The 19,858-nt window shown below is 47.8% G+C and overlaps 1 protein-coding gene across 4 annotated transcripts in view; it reads right to left on the bottom strand.

Moving 5' to 3' along the window:
- STIM1 (stromal interaction molecule 1) overlaps positions 1-17,129 on the bottom strand; it is a 192,224-nt gene extending 175,095 nt beyond the window's left edge. For all 4 annotated transcript variants that reach the window (XM_027578883.2, XM_027578884.2, XM_027578886.2 and 1 more), the window contains exon 1: positions 16,958-17,129. In XM_027578883.2, the coding sequence (XP_027434684.1) occupies positions 16,958-17,096 (139 nt within the window). In that variant the 5' untranslated portion in view covers positions 17,097-17,129. The remainder of the gene's footprint in view (positions 1-16,957) is intronic.
- Between the last annotated feature and the right edge of the window lie 2,729 nt (positions 17,130-19,858).

The following is a 19,858-nucleotide window of genomic DNA, read 5'->3' as shown; positions in this document are numbered from 1 at the left end:
GAAGGAGGGCGGGAGGGGAGGTGCAGATCCATGCCTCATAAATATCAGCCAGATTAGAGAGATGCGCAGAAGGCTCTGGAAACGCAGGCCAAGAAAATAATTCTGGCTGTAGAAACTGAAGAAGACTTTCTGGAGGTAGGAAATTACCTCAGTGTGGAAGGGTAGGAGGATATGAAATCATGGTACTACTTTAGGAAGGTAACAAGAGGCTTTGGGAGGGACCCGCATTTGAATTCTGGTTCCGTTGCTTACAGGCTATAATGACAATCAGGCAAATTATTTTCCTTTCCCAAGTATTTCCTCATCTGTAAAATTTTTACACATCTCAAAAGACAGCTGTGTAAAACACGAGCCCCAACCTGGAACATGGTAGGAATTAATAAACACCCTTTCCTTCTCCCTTTTTCTGGTTAACACCGAAACACACACCAGGGAGGAATGCTCCAAAGCAGGGGAAATTACTTTCCAGCTAACAGAGCAAAGCCCTTTGGGGGTTAATAGAACAGAGAATCAACCTGAAAGGGCATCTCATGAGTTTAGAGAGTAGCAAATCAGGCATATCCAGATCCAGGTCTCAGCCTCTATCTCTCTCCACCACGAGACATGTGGCAACCCATTCTGGACAAATACCACATCATTGTGCATTTAGTTAGATGAGGAGATAGAAACCCACTCCTCAGCTCCCTGCCAAGACAGACCTGTGCCAACTTCTGGTACTACAGGAGGCTGGAGCAGGACCTCGTGCAAAGAAAGGTATTGAGTCCAGGTGCCAACATTTTAATTAGTCCAACCTTAAAAGGCTATAACCACAGGAGATTAAAAGGAGCCCCCAGGGAAAGCCTCTGCCCTTCACACAGTTCTGCCAATTAGATCTGCTCAAGTGCCCTAATTTTCATCACTGAATTCTTGGGGGAATCAGGCCTCACCAAGTTCTAACTCCTGGTGGAGAGTACAGGCACTAGCTCAACTCAGGAAGAACAGCTGGGTGTGGGCTGTGAGAGAGGCAGTATCAAGTGTGCCCTGAGGCCCAGACACCCTTCCAGCATCAGTAAACTAAGCCTCCCCTTGCCAGGCTCCATTCCTCCACCCCAGTGTCCTACTGTGAATCATTTTCCCAGGGGCTATACCCTAGCTGATCCACACCCGAAAAGCTAGCAAAGGCTAGTTTTGATTCTCAGTTCTGGGGTAACCTCACCCCAGTAATGCTTGTATTTTAAAGGGAGATTCTCCTTGGGGTGCCTGGGTGGCTCAGTTGGTTAAGCGACTGCCTTTGGCTCAGGTCATGATCCTGGAGTCCCGGGATCGAGTCCTGCTCAGCGAGGAGCCTGCTTCTCCCTCTAACCCTCCCCCCTTTCATGTACTCTCTCTCTCTCATTCTCGCTCTCTCAGATAAATAAATAAATCTTTTTAAAAATAAACAAATAAATAAATAAATAAAAATAAAGGGATATTCTCCAAAATGGAAATAACTTCAAAACTCAAAAGAATAGAGCTACATGGTAAACCAGCAGGCAAATATGAAAATTGAGGCACGAAGGGGTAAAGTGCCTTGTCCAAGTTAATGATAAGATACTACACGAAAGCCAACAACCTTTATATTTCCCAAAGGCTCAGGCCCTCTCCCTTGCAACTTGTTGTCACTGAAAGTAAAAAAGCAAGGTTATAAGGAAAAGTGAAAACCCAGGGGACAAAGGGTAGTAAGGAGAAGGGATGAACCAGTGAATTATATAGAGGACCAGACAATTTAAAGGAAAACTAATCATAAATTACTCATATGTGTATAAGACTAAACACCTGTCACATTATTTCATAAGATCTGTACATATCAACCTTGTGAGGTAAGTTCTATTATCCCCAAAATACCTGGAATGGGGGAAACAAAGGCCCAGAAACGTCAAGAGTATCACCAGCCATGTTAACTACGTCTACTCAATTTCTAACCTAGTGTTCTTTTTTATTAAAGTACCTAGTCCATAAAGAAAACTGTGAAGACTCAAGAGAACCAAGCTAGGAAGAGAGGAAAAAAAGAAATAAAGGTTCAAGGGAAATAAGTGAAAAGAAAATGCTTTAAGACAAAAGCCACAAAATAAGCAGCAGTTATTTTATTAGAAAACCTTACAATCCCCCTCTACTGTCTCAGAGGGTGTGTGACAAGACATCTGACAAGATGGCCAGTTTCAGGCCCGCTTCCATGACAGGCAGCTGTGTAACCGCAGACCTGACAATACACAAGCAGCCTACTCCCGCTTCTCAAGAGGACTCGGGAACATGTGTACTAAACAGAAGAGATGACCTCAAGAGGACTCCAAGCACCAGCTTTGACCAGCAGCTACACCCTAGTAGGTATCTCTGCTCCAAGCCAGGGCTCACCTGGTCTAGCAGGAGTCTCCCCCAAAGCATAGCCCAAAATTCAGCTATCACTCTGCCCCAACACCTTGAGCCTGCAGAAGGGTGGCAGAAGACCCTGGGGGGAAGGGGACAGTACTCATCTCTCAGGCCAAGAACAGCTGAGAGGATAGGATAGGAACACTTAGTGTTCCTTCAGTAACTTCATTTCCCCCTGGAAAAGTAGAGATGTGTAACTCTGGAAAACTTGGCATGTTCCCAGACCAGAAAGCCCCAAATGCAGGTGAGTAGTCTAGGACAGCCTAAAGTGAAAGAAGACCTCCCATGAAAAACTGTAAGTTTAAGTCTGCTCTTACTTGGCCAAAATACTCACTATATATATTGGTTCTACCTCAAGCCATAATCCTGAGATAATACCCTCACACAGCACTTAAGAGTTTTACAAAGTATATTATCTTCCATTGCCTTCATAAGGTAGAGATTAATATTCTTTTTTTTTTTTTTTTTTTTGCAAACTTGGAAACTAAGGCTCAGAGAGAAAAGGGAGCCCATTCAAGATTTTATAAACAGAAAATGGCAAAGCCTGGAGTTGAACCCAGGTTTTTCCATCTCCAAGACTGATTTTCTTACAATGAAGACCCAGCTTTGTTAGAAAGCTTAATAGCCAAAAAACAAGAAACTTGGATTCTCAGACTTGGAATCCATCAAGGAATTACTGTATGACCTTGCGCAAATTATTTCATTTCTTTAGGCACCAGAAAGCTCAGCTATAAAATGAAGAGATCTGAAATAAGTGTGAAGAAGAGAAGTCTTTGGTTCCTAGAGTACTGTGAAATGTAGCCCCTTGCCCAGCACTTCAAATAAAGTCAACTACCCCTCCACGCATCACTGCCTAGCACTGACCCTCCTTCTAACTGCCAAATATTTTCTGTTAACAGCACCACCAAGCTCCTCATTACCCATACTCAAAACATGGGCATACCTCTGACTCTTCTCTTTCCTTCCTACCCTTAAACTATAAGTCCTATTGATTCTACATCCACAATGAAGACCCTAATCTCTGCTCGTGAACAACTGCAAAGTCTCCTACCTGGGCTCCCTACCTCCACCCTCACCCCCACCAACGCATTATATACACACTCTGAGATTAATCTCCCTAAAGCAAAACTCAGGTCATGACCCTTCCCTTGGTCAAAACCTGCACAAATGACTTATTGCCTACAAACTCAAGTCTAAAATCTTTAGCCTGGCACTGAGACCTTCCCTGATCCTTCCTCAATCTTTTCTGCCTTATTTTATAGTACTCTCCTTCATAGATGCTACGCTCCAGCCAATCTGGACTAACGTCCCCTAGAGACTACTTTTTTCCACTCCATGCCTTCACTCATGACATTTCCTCTGGCTGGAATGCTTGCCTCAACTTACCTTACATTTCTGCCTGAAGTACCTGAAGAGCCACTAAGCTGCCACCTCTTCCACAAAGCTTCCCTGATCTCATTTTCCAAAAGGACCATCAGTATCATTCACAGGGCACTAAACCTAGATTACCTTGCACAATAAACTAGCAAATGGGAGACCCACTGTGAGGATTATACAAGATCACGTACGTGAAAGTAGTACACAGTAGTAGTAGCAGTAAACTAGCCCAGTCCTAGTTTAGAGTAGGTACGCAATAAATAGGAGCTCTTATTATAATAAAGAAAAAAGTGGGGCGCCCGAGTGGCTCAGGCGTTAAGTGTCTGCCTTCAGCTCAGGTCATGATCCCAGGGCCCTGGGATCGAGCCCCGCATCGGGCTCCCTGCTCCGCGGGAAGCCTGCTTCTCCCTCTCCCACGCCCCCTGCTTGTGTTCCCTCTCTCGCTGTCTCTCTCTGTCAAATAAATAAATAAAATCTTTAAATATATATATATATATATAATAAAGAAAAAAGTCAGTGCACATCTTACAGTCCCCTATTATACACAGTACTTCTACTGGGCAGGAACTGTCATATAACATACGCTTTAAATGTCGACTGAAGAAGTGAAGAACACTACAAAGATACAGACTCTATCCCAAAGCTTATATCCAAAAGAGTTCAACCATAATGCTAGTTTTGGAAGACACAAACTGAATACACACCACTCTGCAGCTATATACTCCGCCACTGTGATAGCCCATTCAGAATTTATAACTGAAATACACCCTCTCGTTCCCTCCCCCACCCCAAATTCCTAATCCCGGTTCTTCCGAGCCACTTAGGTGACACAAAAAACTAATGCCACTAACAGTCTGATAAGCTGTACCCTTTTTAAACCAAATGCACATCTCTACCTAAATTCATACAGCTGTTTCTTTCCCTCCCCACAAATTATTAAACTAAAATAGAAACATCACTGGCCTTTGGGTCAGATAAACCTAAATTCAAATCTTGGCTTAATAACCTTAGGAAAATCACTTAAATTCTCAGAGTTACAGTTTCCCCATCTACAAAATGAGAAAAATATTCACCCTTAGACGTTATTATATGGATGTAAAGCACCAAGCCCAGTGCCTAGAACGTAACAGCTGCTCACTGAATAGTAGCTACCGTCATCATTCTTATCATTGAAGTTATTTGAGTTGTCTTAATTACATATTTATCTCTTTAGCGATCGGAAGAGTGAGTTCCCATGCACTTTGCCCTTTTCAGCAGAAGTTTCTTGAAACAAGACCTCCAGGAGTTTGGCTACCCAGCAACACGCAAGCACGCGCATGCACACACGTGCACACACACACACACACACACTGCCTTCCAACCTGCGCATGTATCATACAGGGCACCCGTCTCCCCTGGCCACTACATTTTAGATGCTGGCTCTGGGAACTTGGCAAACATGGACACATTTGTTTTAACAGACACTGTAGTGATGAGAGTTCTGAGAGCTTCCTGAGAGGCCGGAGATAACCCAGAGAGGCCGAACAGGAGCAGAGCTACTGAAATCACCCTGGAGAGAATTAGAAGCATAGGAGATTTGGAAGCCTGCCTGCCAGTGAGATTTCTGGTCATTACCTAGGCCAGAACTCCATACAAGGCAGCCAGGAGCTCTGGAGATGTGGCCAACAGAGGAAAGGGACAGACCTGTCCTCACTGGGCCATGCTGGCCGCCGCACGGCTGGCGCTCTCAAACCTTTGCCTCCTCCACCAAGGCTCCCTAGGGGCCCTTTCCCCAGTGCCCTGGAGGAAAGCTGCTGTGATGTCTGCTCAGGCTGGAGTTCTCTGAGGTCCAGGGAGTTCCAGGATCAGAGATAACATTTTAAAAGCCAGGGATCTTCACCAGCCTATCCTACCTCCCTGCTGCACAACCAGCCCGGCAGGAAAGAAGACTCCCTCCTCCATCCCACAAGCCAGGCTAAGAAAAGCAGTTAAAGTGTATTCTGTTCATTTGGCTGCCTCAAGTTTGACCTGAGGTAAACCCACATGTACCATGGAACCAAAGACAGGGACAGCAGGACCCAAGGAAGGCTTGTCCGCAGGTCTCACGTCGGCCCCCTCAGAGCACAGTCCTGCTGCGGCCACCTGCTCAGGTAGCCATTGCTGAGGCAAACAAAAACTGTTAGCCAGAGCCAAGGGCCAAACCATCCCCCAGTGTAACTAATAACTGTCGTCGAGCACAGCTTCGGTAGGTCCTCAACAAATAGGGACAAAGTAGAGTCAGCAGAAAAATAACAGTCACCGAACTCCTCAGAAAACCCACCATGTGAATCCTACCCCTAACCTCGGAGCACGCTTGTCTAAGCTTTTCATAGGAACTGGTGCTGATTTACCCGGCACTCTCCCTTCATGCCTACTCAATCCAAAAATCCACTCATTGCTATCCATTCATTCATTCATCAAATATCTACCGAGCACATACTTTCTGACCAGCACCGTGAGAGATACCAAGGATAAGTACTATCGTCAACAAAACAAAACAAAATCGGAAACAACGACAACAAAAAAATGGCTTTAAAATCCATACAACACTTTCATATAAATTAACTCTCTTTTAACCCCATTTTTCAAGTGAGAACACCGTAGTTTTGGCCCTATAGCCAGTAAAGACTTCAGTCAGGGCCCAGGGCTCTTGATTCTAGAGCAGGCTATCTCTTGCTTTAAGAGGCATGAGCAGGCTGTGAAGTGCACAGAGTAGTGCAGACAGCAAGTGCCACCAGAGCCTGATCAGAGATGAGAGGGAACTCGTGGCTAGTACTGATGTCAGGGAACACATCCCAGAGGACTGAGAAGTTAGGTAGGAAGAAAGGAGAAGGGAGGGCATTCTGGGAGGAGAGTACAATGACATAAGTAAAGGCAAAAGAGAAGCAGTGTGAGGTATGTTCTGCAGACCAGGATAAAGAAAAAAGTGTGGCTGGGCCAAGATCCAGGGAGAGGAACAGAGGAAGATAAAGTAGGCAAAGTGGTCTGGGACCAGAAGCTTGGGTCAGGAAGGAAACCACCACCCATCGAGGGATTTTAGAGGCTGCACCATCTTTGGCCCAAGCTCCCCAGCAGAAGACAAAAAAAGTACGAGGCTGCTGGCTCATTTCAGTTTTCTCTTTGCAGGTCTGTCATGAAATAAATCTGTTCCACTCTGACAAACATGACAGGGCCGTAGCCTGCCTTCTGCAGATCCACCTGCCCCAGCAAGTTATGCCAACACAGGCAAGGCTTTGTCAAATTCTCAGGGCCCAAAGAGCTTCTCCCCCTTGGCACTTTCCAGGTGGCCAGAAGTTTTAGACACATTGAACCTGCCTGGGGAGGACCCAAGTCCATACATAATGCAAGCAGCTGAGCCAAACAACAGGGAGACACGCAGTACAGCGCTCGGACACTCCTCCTTCAGGGAGCCTGCTCCGTACATCCCAAGAGACAGAGATCTCTCGGTGCTCTGAACTGAAATGCCAAGGGAGTGGTACAGAATGCAGATAGGTATTAGTCATCATAAGCCACAAATACTACTGGGCTCCCTTTACTGTGCCTGATATGAAAGCTCTCTAGCTGTGCGGGAAACTCCTCAGAAGCAGTGCTTGATGCTGACTTCGTGTACTCCCAATTCTGCCCAGCCCAATTTCTGTGAACATGATACAATATTGTGAACCACCTTCTAGTTCTCCTCTGTATAGGTCTCATATCCCCTAACAATCTAAACTGGCTGTGTTAGGGTAGAGAGACTCCACAACAGAGTGGAAATAGCATGTGAATGAGAATCAGACAAAATCAGATTCTAGCCCCAGCTAAAACGTTGGGCAAGTTTCGATACTCCGATGTGTAAAACGAGGAGTTTGGAAGAGATGGTCCTGAAAAGCCCTTGAGCTTTGACATACTAAGACATTAAGTCCGAGCACCTAACACCAATGACCTAAAAGGTCACAGTAAGTTTTTCATCTGTCCATGTGTAAGTCCCAATGCAATGCCACTTATAAGTCTAGCTCTCTGAGGCCAAGTTGGGGCAGTAAAGACGCCAAGGTCGGTAGATCCACAATGGGCTTCAGAACTGAAGGTACCAAACTGGGCAGATGCAAGACAAGGCTAGAATATAGGATTAAAAGCTACTTTAGGATTGGGCCTAAGATACAGCAGGACTATAGAGGGAGGGGCCGTGCCAACTCTACATGTCAAAGCAATGAAGTCATGCATGAACCAAGAGGACACAATACCAAAGGGAGTACAGAGAGACTCCACAAAACTCTAGGAGGCAAGTAAAGGAAGTTAAAGAAAAGCTAAGAGGGCACAGCACCTAGAAGCCATTGTTCCCAAGATCATGGCCCTGGGGTGATACTATAGGCATCTTCTTTTTACCACAGCAGGGTAAATGTATCATGGCCCTAGGGTGATACCACAGGGTGATACCAAGGCCCCCAGTGATCCCCACCCCGCTGGTATTCATGCCCTTGTTTAAGCCCTTCACCTTGAGTATGGGCCAGACTTACTGACTTGCTTCTAACAAACAGAATATGGCAGAAGTTGTGGCATATCAATTGTGAGATTAGGCAATAAAAAGATTGCAGCTTGGGCACTCCCTCTTGGATCACTTGTCCTCGGGGAAGCCAACTACCATGTCATGAGGCAGCCCAATGGAGAGTCCCATGTGGCAAGGGACCAAGGCCTGCCAACAACCACATGAATTAACTTGAAGATGCTCTCCCCCGCCCTGCAATCAAGCCGTCAGCCCCAGCCCAAGAGCTTGATGCAACCTCATGAGAGACCTTGAGCCAGAGGCACCTAGCTAAGTGAGCACCCAGATTCCTAACCCACAGAAACTGTAAGATAATAAATGTTTACTATTTTAAGCCTCTAAGTTTGGGGATAATTTATTATGCACCATTACAGGTAGGGACCAGGCCCATCTGGTCAGCCATTTCATTTCAAGCCTGCAGCTGGGGCTAGGGAAGTGGTTACATGCAACAAAAGGAAGGGGGAAAGGACCGGAAATAAGGTCAAATACAAGCACCCACACTTTACCAATAGCGTCCCTACAGGCTAGAGTAAGGCCTGAATAAAAGCCTAGCTCGACCATACCCAGAGTCTATACATGCTTGACGGGTATACCTCAAGTTAAACAATGGAACTGTAGCAGGTTCAGAGGTGCTTTAGAGAGGTGCTACCACAAGTAGACACTCGGATTCTGATTGAGATTTTTCAGGCCCACAAAAGCTGAGGTTGAGAGGACCCAACTATCCCTAATCATGCAGCACTTGAGAGTTTATAAAGCCTTCTCACTATGTAAGTTATCTCATGTGATCCTCACTACAAACCTATCCATTAAGGTTACTGATTCCCTTTCTACAAATAAAAAAAAACTAAGCCTGAAAGATGAAGTGACTTACCCTCCACTAGATCCCTAGTTAGTAAGGAAAGGAGCTGGAATTCTCAAGTCCCCCTAAACCCAGATATTTATTTCTGATGGCTGTGGCCAACTCAGACCCTTCAGCAAAGCCAAGCCAATCATCTCCCTCTACATCAGGGCTTCTATCCAGCCCCATCCACTCACTTCCCAACCCTCTCCTCCCCGCTCCACGTGGGTCCTTGGTGGAATTAGACAGTCTTCCAGCTACTCTTAACTGCATTCTCTTGGTAAGGATTGCAAAGGTAAGAGTCTGGTTTCTTTAAAATCCTACACAAAGTTCTTCCAAGTGAAGTGAAGCTATTGGACCCAAACTGATCTAGATGATTTTTTTTTTTAACAGAGACAGAGAAATTCTAAAACAGTGAACTTTTTTTTAAGATTTTATTTATTTATTTATTTATTTTGAGAGAGAGAGAGAGAGAGAGAGAGAGAACTAGAGAAAGAACAGAAGCAGGGGGAGTGGGAGAGGGAGAAGCAGGCCTCCCACGGAGTGGGGAGTCCAGCGTGAGGCTCAATCCCAGGACCCTGGGATCATGACCTGAGCCGAAGGCACACTCAACGACTGAGCCACCCAGGCGCCCCTACAACAGTGAACTTTCTAAATAAGTGAAGCTTATTCTTCAAAACTACCTAACCCTCTCCAAGGAAAATTTTTTCAACTTCTAACCAAGTGCTTAGTGAAGTACAGGAGAATCAGAATCAGAAAATAAATCCCCTTCAGTTTAGTTCTACAAACTTTATTATATACAAAGTATAGTACATACCAAGCCTTGTGCTGGGAGCTTGCTGTCCCACCCTCCAAGGAGTTTATGGTATACTGAGGAAGGCAAACACATACACAGATAAACTCCAAGCACAGCATGGTCCCTAACATTATAGACTCTACCATACTCTGGAGCCACACTTGGTTATATATTGCTAGACTATTCAAACACCCTGTTAACACAGCTATCACCAGACCACTGAGGCTAAAGGCTCGGAGTGCCAGATCGGTGAGGAACACATCAACAGGTAATATGTTCTGATAAAAACAGCAATGGCTTGGAACACAGATCCCCAGAGGTATAGTTCTGATCCTGCCACTTTTTAGCTATGGGAGCAAGAACACAAATTTCTCAGCTGCAAATGTGTCACTTTTAAAAAGGCCATAATAAAAACAGTCCCACCTAATTCCAAAGTTGAGGATAAAATAAAATAGACTGAAAAAGAATACACAGGGGCGCCTGGGTGGCTCAGTCAGTTGAGCGTCTGCCTTCGGCTCAGATCATGGTCCCAGGGGCCTGGGATTGAGACCCCCCCCCCCCCCGTCCCCACCCAGCATTGGGCTCACTGCTCAGCAGGGGGCCTGCTTCTCCCTCTCCCTCTGCCCCCAGCTTGTACTCTCTCTCTCTCTCTCAAATGAGTAAATAAAATCTTTTTTTTTAAAGATTTTATTTATTTATTTGAGAGAGAGAATGAGAGATAGAGAGCACGAGAGGGAAGAGGGTCAGAGGGAGAAGCAGACTCCCTGCCGAGCAGGAAGCCCGATGTGGGACTCGATCCCAGGACTCCAGGATCATGACCTGAGCCGAAGGCAGTCGCTTAACCGACTGAGCCACCCAGGCGCCCAATAAAATCTTTTTAAAAAAGAAAAAGAATAAACAGTTCTGAGTGTGAATGAAAATATCAAGTACCCTGGGTGAGCAGCACATCCAGGGGTTGAGGAAAAGCCCAGAATGTGTAGCAAGACATATGAGATGGTTTGAAAGGAAGAGAGAAAATATGATCCATTCAAATAGGCCCTGATTCCACCTTTTCCAACCAACTTTAACAGAGGTTTTAGGCTAGGCACAATAAAAAACAGAGATAAATAAAGTACAACCCCTCCTCCCTTCTTCCACAGAGCTTACACTTGGGAGAGAGCAAATATACACACAATGTGTTGTTATGTGTTACATTAGAAATTTATACAAAGTGTCCTGGGGTAATAAAGAAAGCTCTGTTTTGTTATTATTTTATTTCTTAAACTGTGTCCTGGGCACATGGTATTCAATGTATTACTTTTTATACCTTGTTGTATATCTTAAATATTTCATATATTTTATCAGCAGTAACAAAAAAAAAAAAAGGAAAAGAAAAGAAAAGCTCTGTTGGAAGCCCAGACTTCTCTCCCTAGAAGTCTGATAGCCAGAGCTGCTTATTTCCTGGAGTATCATTTCCCACAAAGGGAACTGTACCACAGCATGCCCATGAAGTCATTAAGCAATGTATCTCAAAGTTACTCAGCAGGAAATAAGGGGCCCCTTGGTGCTCAAACCCAAGTCCTATGGAGCCCGAGGAAACCATTTCCCTCAACAAGACCTCATCCCTTCCTTGCCAGAGAACAGGCGTTCTTAACATGAAGGCCCCACATTCCTGAGGAGCCCATGGATAGAATTCAGAGGGGCCTGTGAATTTGGATGGGAAAGAAATTCCATCCCTATTTCCAGTATTCTTTTACTGAAAGTTAATATTTACTTCAATTATATCTTATGGGCAACCAACCACAGTATTAGTAGCAGTACCTATGATTTTGTCACCAAAAGAAATGATATTTTCACATCACATTACACTTGCACATATCTCGAAATATTATTTACATTTATCATTACTTCAAGATTATGGTAGTTCTTAGACCTGCCCCTAGATCACATATGACTGCAATCTTCCTGTCTACGGGCTCTCAAGCGAGGTAACCGGCCAAGTATGAAGCAACTCTGCCCAGTTATTGTTCAGCCACCAAACAGTGAGACTCCGTGTACTCACACAGGAGACCCAGGCATCTACAATGCCCGTTCCTGCAGCCTTCCCCAAGTCAGACCACCACTCCCTCCTGGTTCCCCTCTGCCTCTACCCAACTCCTCCTTCCGGGAAGTCCTCCCTAGCCACCTCAGCTGAGCCCAACCCACACACAGCTCTCTTAAACCTCAGGCTACACCGTCTACACTGCCTGGTTTTATGCTTCATTAAGCCTGTGCATTATGCTACATTTAATAATAGCATACCCCCCTGCCCCCAGACCTAGACTTCTTTGGTAGCCCTAAATCTCTTCCATAGCACAAAGCAAGCAGAAAGTACTCATTGTGGATTGAATAACCAATTAAGTCAGGGTCCTTGACTCGATTGTCTTCGTCTAGTTCCACCAATAACCCACTGTGGAACTTGTATTTGATGCTTCTCTGGACGTCAGTTTCCTCATTTGTAAAAATAAGTGGGTTGAACTAACTGATGTTTCCACCTCTTAACTTCTGAATTAGGCAACCACTTTCTATCTCCCAAGATCTGAGAAAAAAATTATGGGGGAAACTGAAATGCCTCCCCCAGCTCTCCCAGGCAGTGTTAGTCACTTGCTCCCCTGGGCTGCCCACAGCCTTGTGTGTGTGTATACAACACCTCTATCACAGCGTTGATCCGAAAGCTGTGAGAGAGTCTATACCCTAAGGGCTGAGGTGGAGGCAGGGAGAAGAGTCAGGCTGCCTGGGTTCAAATTCTAACTCTACTCCCTACTTGCTTTATAACCTTGGGCAACTTTCTTAACCTCTGATTCTATTTCCTCCAATATAAAACAGGACTAATACTCAGCACACCGGATGATTGTAAGAATTAAGTGAGGGACGCCTGGGTGGCTCAGTCATTTAAGCGGCTGCCTTCGGCCCGGGTCATGATCCCAGGGTCCTAGGATCGAGTCCCACATCGGGCTCCTTGCTCAGCAGGGAGCCTGCTTCTCCCTCTCTCTCCCTCTGCTTGTGCTCTCTCTGTCAAATAAATAAAATCTTTAAAAAAAAAAAGAATTAAGTGAAATAAAATGTTTGGAACAGTGCCTGCCACACACTAAGCACTAACAAATGTTAGTTGCTATTATTGCTGCTGTTAATTAATGTCTTCCTAGGCACTGAGTTGCTCCTTCGGCTGGATCTCTGTCCTCCTCCCATACTCCAAACAGTGCCCTGGTCACGCCTTCCTCCGCAGCACCGCCACATGATAATATATTTACTTATGTATTTATTTCCTACCTCTCCACTAGACTGTAACCTCCTTTTTTTTTTTTAAAGATTTTATTTACTTATTTGACAGAGAGACACAGCGAGAGAGGGAACACAAGCAGGGGGAGTGGGAGAGGGAGAAGCAGGCTTCCCACAGAGCAGGGAGCCCGATGTGGGGCTCAATCCCAGGACTCCGGGATCATGACCTGAGCTGAAGGCAGACACCTAAGGACCAAGCCACCCAGGCGCCCCTAGACTGTAACCTCCTTGAGGGCAGAGAACCTATCTGTTCTGTTCATCCTTAAATTCCCACCATCAAACATACTGTGTATGGCACAGAGCAGACACTAAAATATTTGTTGAATAAATAGCACATGAGCTGCACTGTTCGAGGTCTGCTGAATAAATTAACCTAGCTAAGGGGTGACTGTCAAAGCTGGGTGCAGATGATGTCCTAGCTGCTCCAGGATTACTGTGACCCTCTCCCAGCCCCAATATTAGCCTCAGCCAAGCCCCACCCACCTGCCCTTGGCCCTGGTCCAGTTCCGGGAGCTACCCTCAGCTAAAATTAGCATAGCCACCAAGATGGCCAGGCCATTTATAGCCTTGGAGGCAGCAGCAACTAGCTGGGTGGGCAGACAGGGCTCTGGCCTCCCACTCCCACCAGGGGTTGATTGAGAAGCCAGCCTGCAGTCCACAGACTGCCTAGATGCCTATCCTCCAGGGCCCTGTTCTGGCTATACTGAGTCACACCACAGTTCCTGATCAGAGGCCCTCAGTATCTCCAACTGTCACAACCTGACTCACCTGGGATCCCCCACAAACATTCTGCAGAAAACCTTTTGAGTTTCTGGAAGCAATGAGCCCAGAGTCTACGGGAGGTTCCAAGCATCAGTTCCAGGCCAGCTTCAGAAATGCAGTCCCCAGGGTAGCACGCCCAGGCTCAGATCTTTTCTGAGAAAGTGACTTAGCACAGCTGGGTGTGCAGGCATCAAAGAGCGAGAAGGTGACAGGAATGGCCTCTCCGCTGCCCAATTGAGGGGGTCTCTTAGCGGAGCACCTGCCTTCACTGCAGGGACAGGGCTCTAAGATGGAGAGATATATCCAACGAGAGAAAAAAATCCAATTCTCTGGCCCCTGCAGAAGACTCTCCAGGGGAGAAAAAGACAGCCCTTTCCTTGGATCTCATCAGCTCAGTTACAAGGGCCTGCCTAAATAACTGATCGGGAAGAAAGTAACATTCTCTTGGCCATGCCTAGCACTCCTTTAATGGGCCAGGGCCAGAGAAGACAGAAGAAATCTAAGACCTGCCTATAAGACAGAACCCAGTTTCATCAAAAACTAATGATGTAATATATGTGATTAACATAACAATAAAAAAATTAAAAAAAAAAAGACAGAACCCAGTTTCTTCACCTATAAAAAGGGGGATAATACCACCCGCCATGCATTCTACTAGGCTATTATGAGCCTTTTATAGGAAAAATAGCTGTGTAATTGTAAAATATAAACTATAGAGAACATATAAATTGACCAGGTGTGCCAAATCTGATTACAGAAATGGCAGCTTTAAGGGCAAGTAAAACTCCTGTGTTCCAAGACTACATGGGGACTGGAAGGGCTATGAGAGTTCCTGGCTGCATAAGACACTTCTCCCCAAATCCTTTAGCAGAGCCCAGTCCGTAAGCCACCTCTTTGCAAAAAAATGAGTCCCTGTCTGAGTCAAAGTCCCAGACAGGCCCAAGGGGACAACCTAGAACAATAGTTCTGGGGTCCCCAGGTTCCCACAAACTATAATCATGCCTAGCACCTAGGGTCTCTGAGACTTCCCTCCCTGGGCTTCAGTATTATTATGACAACATAAACTAATTTCTGAACTGAGAGTAATTAGGGCCTAAGTGACAGAGTCAGCATAGCCAGGCCTCTGAGATATGTTGTGAGGAGGGCTGTCCCCACAAGCTCAAGTCATGGGGTGGTTCTGAGGGATGCTGGAATGCCTCTTACTTAGGCAGGTGTGTCCACACAAACACACACACACAATCTTCTCGATAGCAAGCTAATGCCTAAAGTTCAGAATTTCATCCCTTCAGTTCATGTCTAAAATATAAAACACCTCCTCCCCCCCAAAAAAATATTCATTTTATGTCAGGCACTCATATTTTAGGGGGAGAAAAGGATATTTTATCCATTATAATCAGGAATGTCACTGAGAAAGCAGAGATGTTCCTAGGGTTCCTAGGGTCTACTTCACATTTTGATCTACATCTGCCTAGTAGACTTTCCCTTCACAGCCTGATGAAAATCAGGCTTTTAGCTACATTTCAGGGGCCAAGGAGATACCATATGGAAGAACAAGTTTAATCTGCAAGAAAAACCAATCTTCAAAATAACAGCCTACGGGGCGCCTGGGTGGCTCAGTCGTTAAGCGTCTGCCTTCAGCTCAGGTCATGATCCCAGGGTTCTGAGACGCAGCCCCGCATGGGGCTCCCTGCTCGGCGGGAAGCCTGCTTCTCCCTCTCCCACTCTCCCTGCTTGTGTTCCCTCTCTCGCTGTGTCTCTCTCTGTCAAATAAATAAAATCTTTTAAAAAAATAAAATAAAATAAAAAATTAAAAAAACAAAATAACAGCCTAGGTGCTATGTTTGTACGTAGGGCAACCCTACTTGCAACTCAGCCCTTCAGGTACACCCAGCCCAGTCAAAGAAGTTAAAAGAGAGGGTTTTCGGAGAAAGGTTCTATCATCAAAGCCAGCATCTGGATCCATCCATGAAACCTCCCAGCCACCATGACCTATGTTTCCTTTTCCTCCTGTATCAATGGGTATCCCTGAGCAGTCCCCTCATAAAGAACTCAGCTATAAACACTCCCTAATCCGCAACCCACTGCTTTGGATAGATCACAGTGACAGGGTGAGAGAAATGGGGAAAGAAAACTGAATTCCTTCTAAGTCTTGTGTAAAACAACTGAATTTTAAAAGTATTCTTTTCTTTTGCATTCTGCAACAGAACTCCAGGGCTCCTGATACCTGACAAGGCTCCATGAGTGCATAAAGAAAGACAGGACAGATCAAAAATATCATAGAATTCCTACCCTCATCAGTCAGAAGAAATGGAATAAATCAACAAGTGGCCCCAGAAATTATACCATACCCACAATAAGAAAAAGCCATTTAACTCCCTAGTGGTAAGTAGTATTCGATCTAAGGAACTGCCTTGATATTTCAAATGGGATAGCTAAAAGACAGCGGATTACCTAAGGGAAGGGAGGGACTAAGTTTCCCACGCTTGTTGGAACAGAAAGGCACACCTCAACACCAAGCTATAGGGCAACAGAGTTGGCCCAGCCCTGACTTTCCCTGCCCAGCCCAGTAGCCTCAACCCTCCCTGTGCTGCCAAGTGCTGAAACTGGCCAAAAGCAATAGACTTATCATGGCCAAAAGACTTATCATCTGCCTAGGCCATTCTTCCAGACAAGTAGTCCTGAGAAGGGGTCCTGGCTTGCTGATCTGAAAGGCCAAGGTGCCCGAAAGGCCAACCCCTTCTCACTGCCAACAAAAGACATCCTGGGGAGAGAGGAGGAAAGAAGTTGTTGTCAGGGACAGAGACATTTAGCCATGGCTCCTGAACAGAAAGAACTCCTTGGACTACTGAGAACAGGCAGTGCCATCAGCCGCACATGTAGAAACCTAAGGTTCAACTTGCCCACTCAGGCACCTCAGTCCTGAGTCAACCCTCCCAGCCCAGTCCAGCCCGTGGCAAGGCCTTACCTGCTGCAGTGGACTCCTCAGAACTAGCCCCCGAGCCAGCTCCTGTCGCCTTCTCACTGTGACTATGGCTGAAGCTCTGGCCGTGATGCAGGAGGAGCCCCCAGAAGAGCCACAGGGCAACACGGGAGCACACATCCATGACTCCAGGTCTCAGTCAACATGCACCTGATGTGGACACCTCGGGATCCCAGAGCAAAGCCGGGAGCCCAGAAGTGTAGCCGACAGTCCTGGAACCCCAGGCAAGATGCCCTCGAGGCGCCGCAGCTGTCCAGCCACCCGCCGGCCTGCCTCCTACGACAGCCAAAGGTCAAGTGCTCCAAGTTTGGGCGCGGGAGGAGGGCGGGTTCCTCCGGTCCAACAGTGGGTCCACGGGAGCTGCGGCGGCCTGAGCGCCGAGTCTGCTCCAGCCGCTTCCGGAGAGTTTGGACAGGGTGGCTGCGGGGCCGCCGTCAGCTCCGCAGCGGGCTACACCTCTGCGGGAGGAGGCGGACGGGCGGGATCTCCCGCGGGCACCGGAGTGGGGGAGGGAGGGAAGAGAGGGGAAGAGGGGGGCACCTGGCCTCTCCCCGCCGAGTAGCCGCGAGCAGCACAGGCTCGGGGAGGGCGTGCAACTCGCAGGTCCCCGCGGGCGCGGGCGGCTCCGGGATCCCAGGCCTCCTAGGCCGAGGTCAGCGCCCCCGCCCAGTCCCGTGCCCAGGCGGCCGGCGGTGCCCAGGTTCAGCAGGCGGACGCGCACTGGCCAGGCCCGGGACAGCGGCTCCCCGGCAGGCTGGCGGGCGGCGCGGGGCGGGCCCGGGGCGGGCGGGGGCGTGCTCTCCTGCAGGCCCGCCCCGCGCCGCCCGGCCCCCAGCGAAGCCCGGCCCGCCCCAGCGCCGGGCTTATCCCGGAATAACCTGTTAGAGGCAGCTGCCGGGTCCCCCCAGACCGCGGTGGGCTCTCCCCGGCCCGGGTCCGCACTAGTGTCTGCCAGGACTCCCCCTCCCGCACCAAGGGTCGGGTCCCGGCCTCCCCTTCCCCCACGGGAGTCTCTCCCGCTCTAACCGCCGGCGGATGGGCGGGCGCGCCCCGGACACGCAGTCGCTCAGGTAACCCAGGCCTGCGGCGACGGCGGCAGTAACTGCCCTGCCCCGATCTCCGGGCCTCGGTGCTGCTCCACTCGCCTCAGCTCTGGAGCCGGGCTGGACAGAGGCCCCCGGCACAACGACTGCTGTCCCGGGATGCCTGAAGCGACAACGGGCTGGCCGGGTTGGGCCGGGGGCACGCTCCCAGCCCCCCCACTTCGGGCCGGCTTTCAGGCTCCGCCCTCCCGCCGCGCCGCGCAGCCGATCAGCTTCCTCCTCTGCAGTTTAGGAACCTGCGCGCTTAGTCACCCGCGCGCAGTGGCCCCTGGCGGGCAAATCTGGGTGCTGCAGACAGGACTCGAGCTCCTGGGAGGCCCTGCCCCTTTGCAGAGGGGTTGGGGAGTGAAGCGAGGATCCGCCCCGGGGCAACCCATTCGGGACTGCGAGTGTTTTCAGAGGAAATGATGCCAGATAACAAAATGAAACGTCCAAAACTCTATAGTTACAATTGCCCTACACATCCCTTAAGTCTCGGCTAAAGGACCCCATCTGCCCATCAGCTGACCTCCCTTCCCGCCTCATTCAAGCGAAGTCGGATGCCCTCCTTTAACTGTCACAGCCCGTTTTCCCACCTGCCCCTCAAATCCCCTCCCCTTTGAGGTTTTTGTGGGTAGGGCCTGTGGCTGGTTCCTCTCGGCCTCTCACTCTCCCAGCTCTCAGTGTCGCTTGGAGGAGGTGTTGGCGACTTAGAATGAGTGCCCCAATGAAGAGAGCCGCGCGTGGGCCTCCTTCAACAGAGCCTGCATTTCCTGTTCTCTCTCGAGCATGCTGTCAGCAGATCTTTACTAAAACCTGCTCTGTGCCCTACCCTGCCCTTGGCACCGGAGGCAGGGGAAGGAATTAGGCGCAGTCTCTCCTCTGACTGACAGTGCTAAGCCAGCTACCTGTTCTGAGCGAGCCCTCTGAAGACCAGGAACATGGATTTGCCCAACAGCTGCCTGGCTTAGGGGTTAGGCTGTTGATGTAAAAATACACTTCTAACCTCATCTACTACCACTCTTCCCCACTCTCAAGCTCCAAGCACACTGGCCTTCTTTAAGTTCCTCAAACACGTTGAACCTTCACCATCGGACCTTTGTATCTGCTGTTGCTTCTGCCTGAAACACTCTCCCCTTTACCTCCAGCTCCCCGTGTAGCTGTTCTTTCCTTCTTCCAGATACAATTCAAGGTCTCCTCAGGAACTCCCATTTCTGACCAGTGCCTCAAGTCCAGAATTAGACCAAACAGATGTCCACCTCCCTCCACCCCATAAGATTGAGTTTTCAAATGTCAGGGGGTAGTGTCTTATTCATCTTTGAAAAAGGAGGATGCAGCCATAGGCCCTGCACAAAGTAAGTGCTCAGTAAAAGTTGGTAGACATGAGTTAATTCATTTGATCACTAAAATATTTATTGAATAACAACTCTGTGCTGGGAAACTGGCCAGAAGAGAAGATGAGCACCTGACCTAGGTTCTACTAGACATATGCTCTGAGTCAGGGCCCTTAAGCTCAAATGGCAAAGTTGGCAAATAGATAACACAATTGAGAGAAGTAGGTGAATAATAGGGAGTGGTGGGGACTATGGCACAATGGAGAAAAGGCAGGAAGGTGGACTCAGTATTGCTGGATCATCTTTAAGAGAAGTTAGAAAGCTGAACTTTTACATGACATATCCCCTTTTTTAGTACTAGCAATTAATTAAAAGTAAAAAGCCCTGGGACACCTGGGTGGCTCAGTCAGTTACTTGTCTCCCTTCGGCTCATGTCATGATCCCAGGGTCCTGGGATCGAGTCCCACATT

The sequence above is a fragment of the Zalophus californianus genome, chromosome 11, assembly GCF_009762305.2.
Source record: "Zalophus californianus isolate mZalCal1 chromosome 11, mZalCal1.pri.v2, whole genome shotgun sequence".
NCBI classification, from domain to species: Eukaryota; Metazoa; Chordata; class Mammalia; order Carnivora; family Otariidae; genus Zalophus; species Zalophus californianus.
The sequence above is the reverse complement of the archived record's forward strand: the minus strand, read 5'-3'. Positions and strand labels throughout refer to the sequence as shown.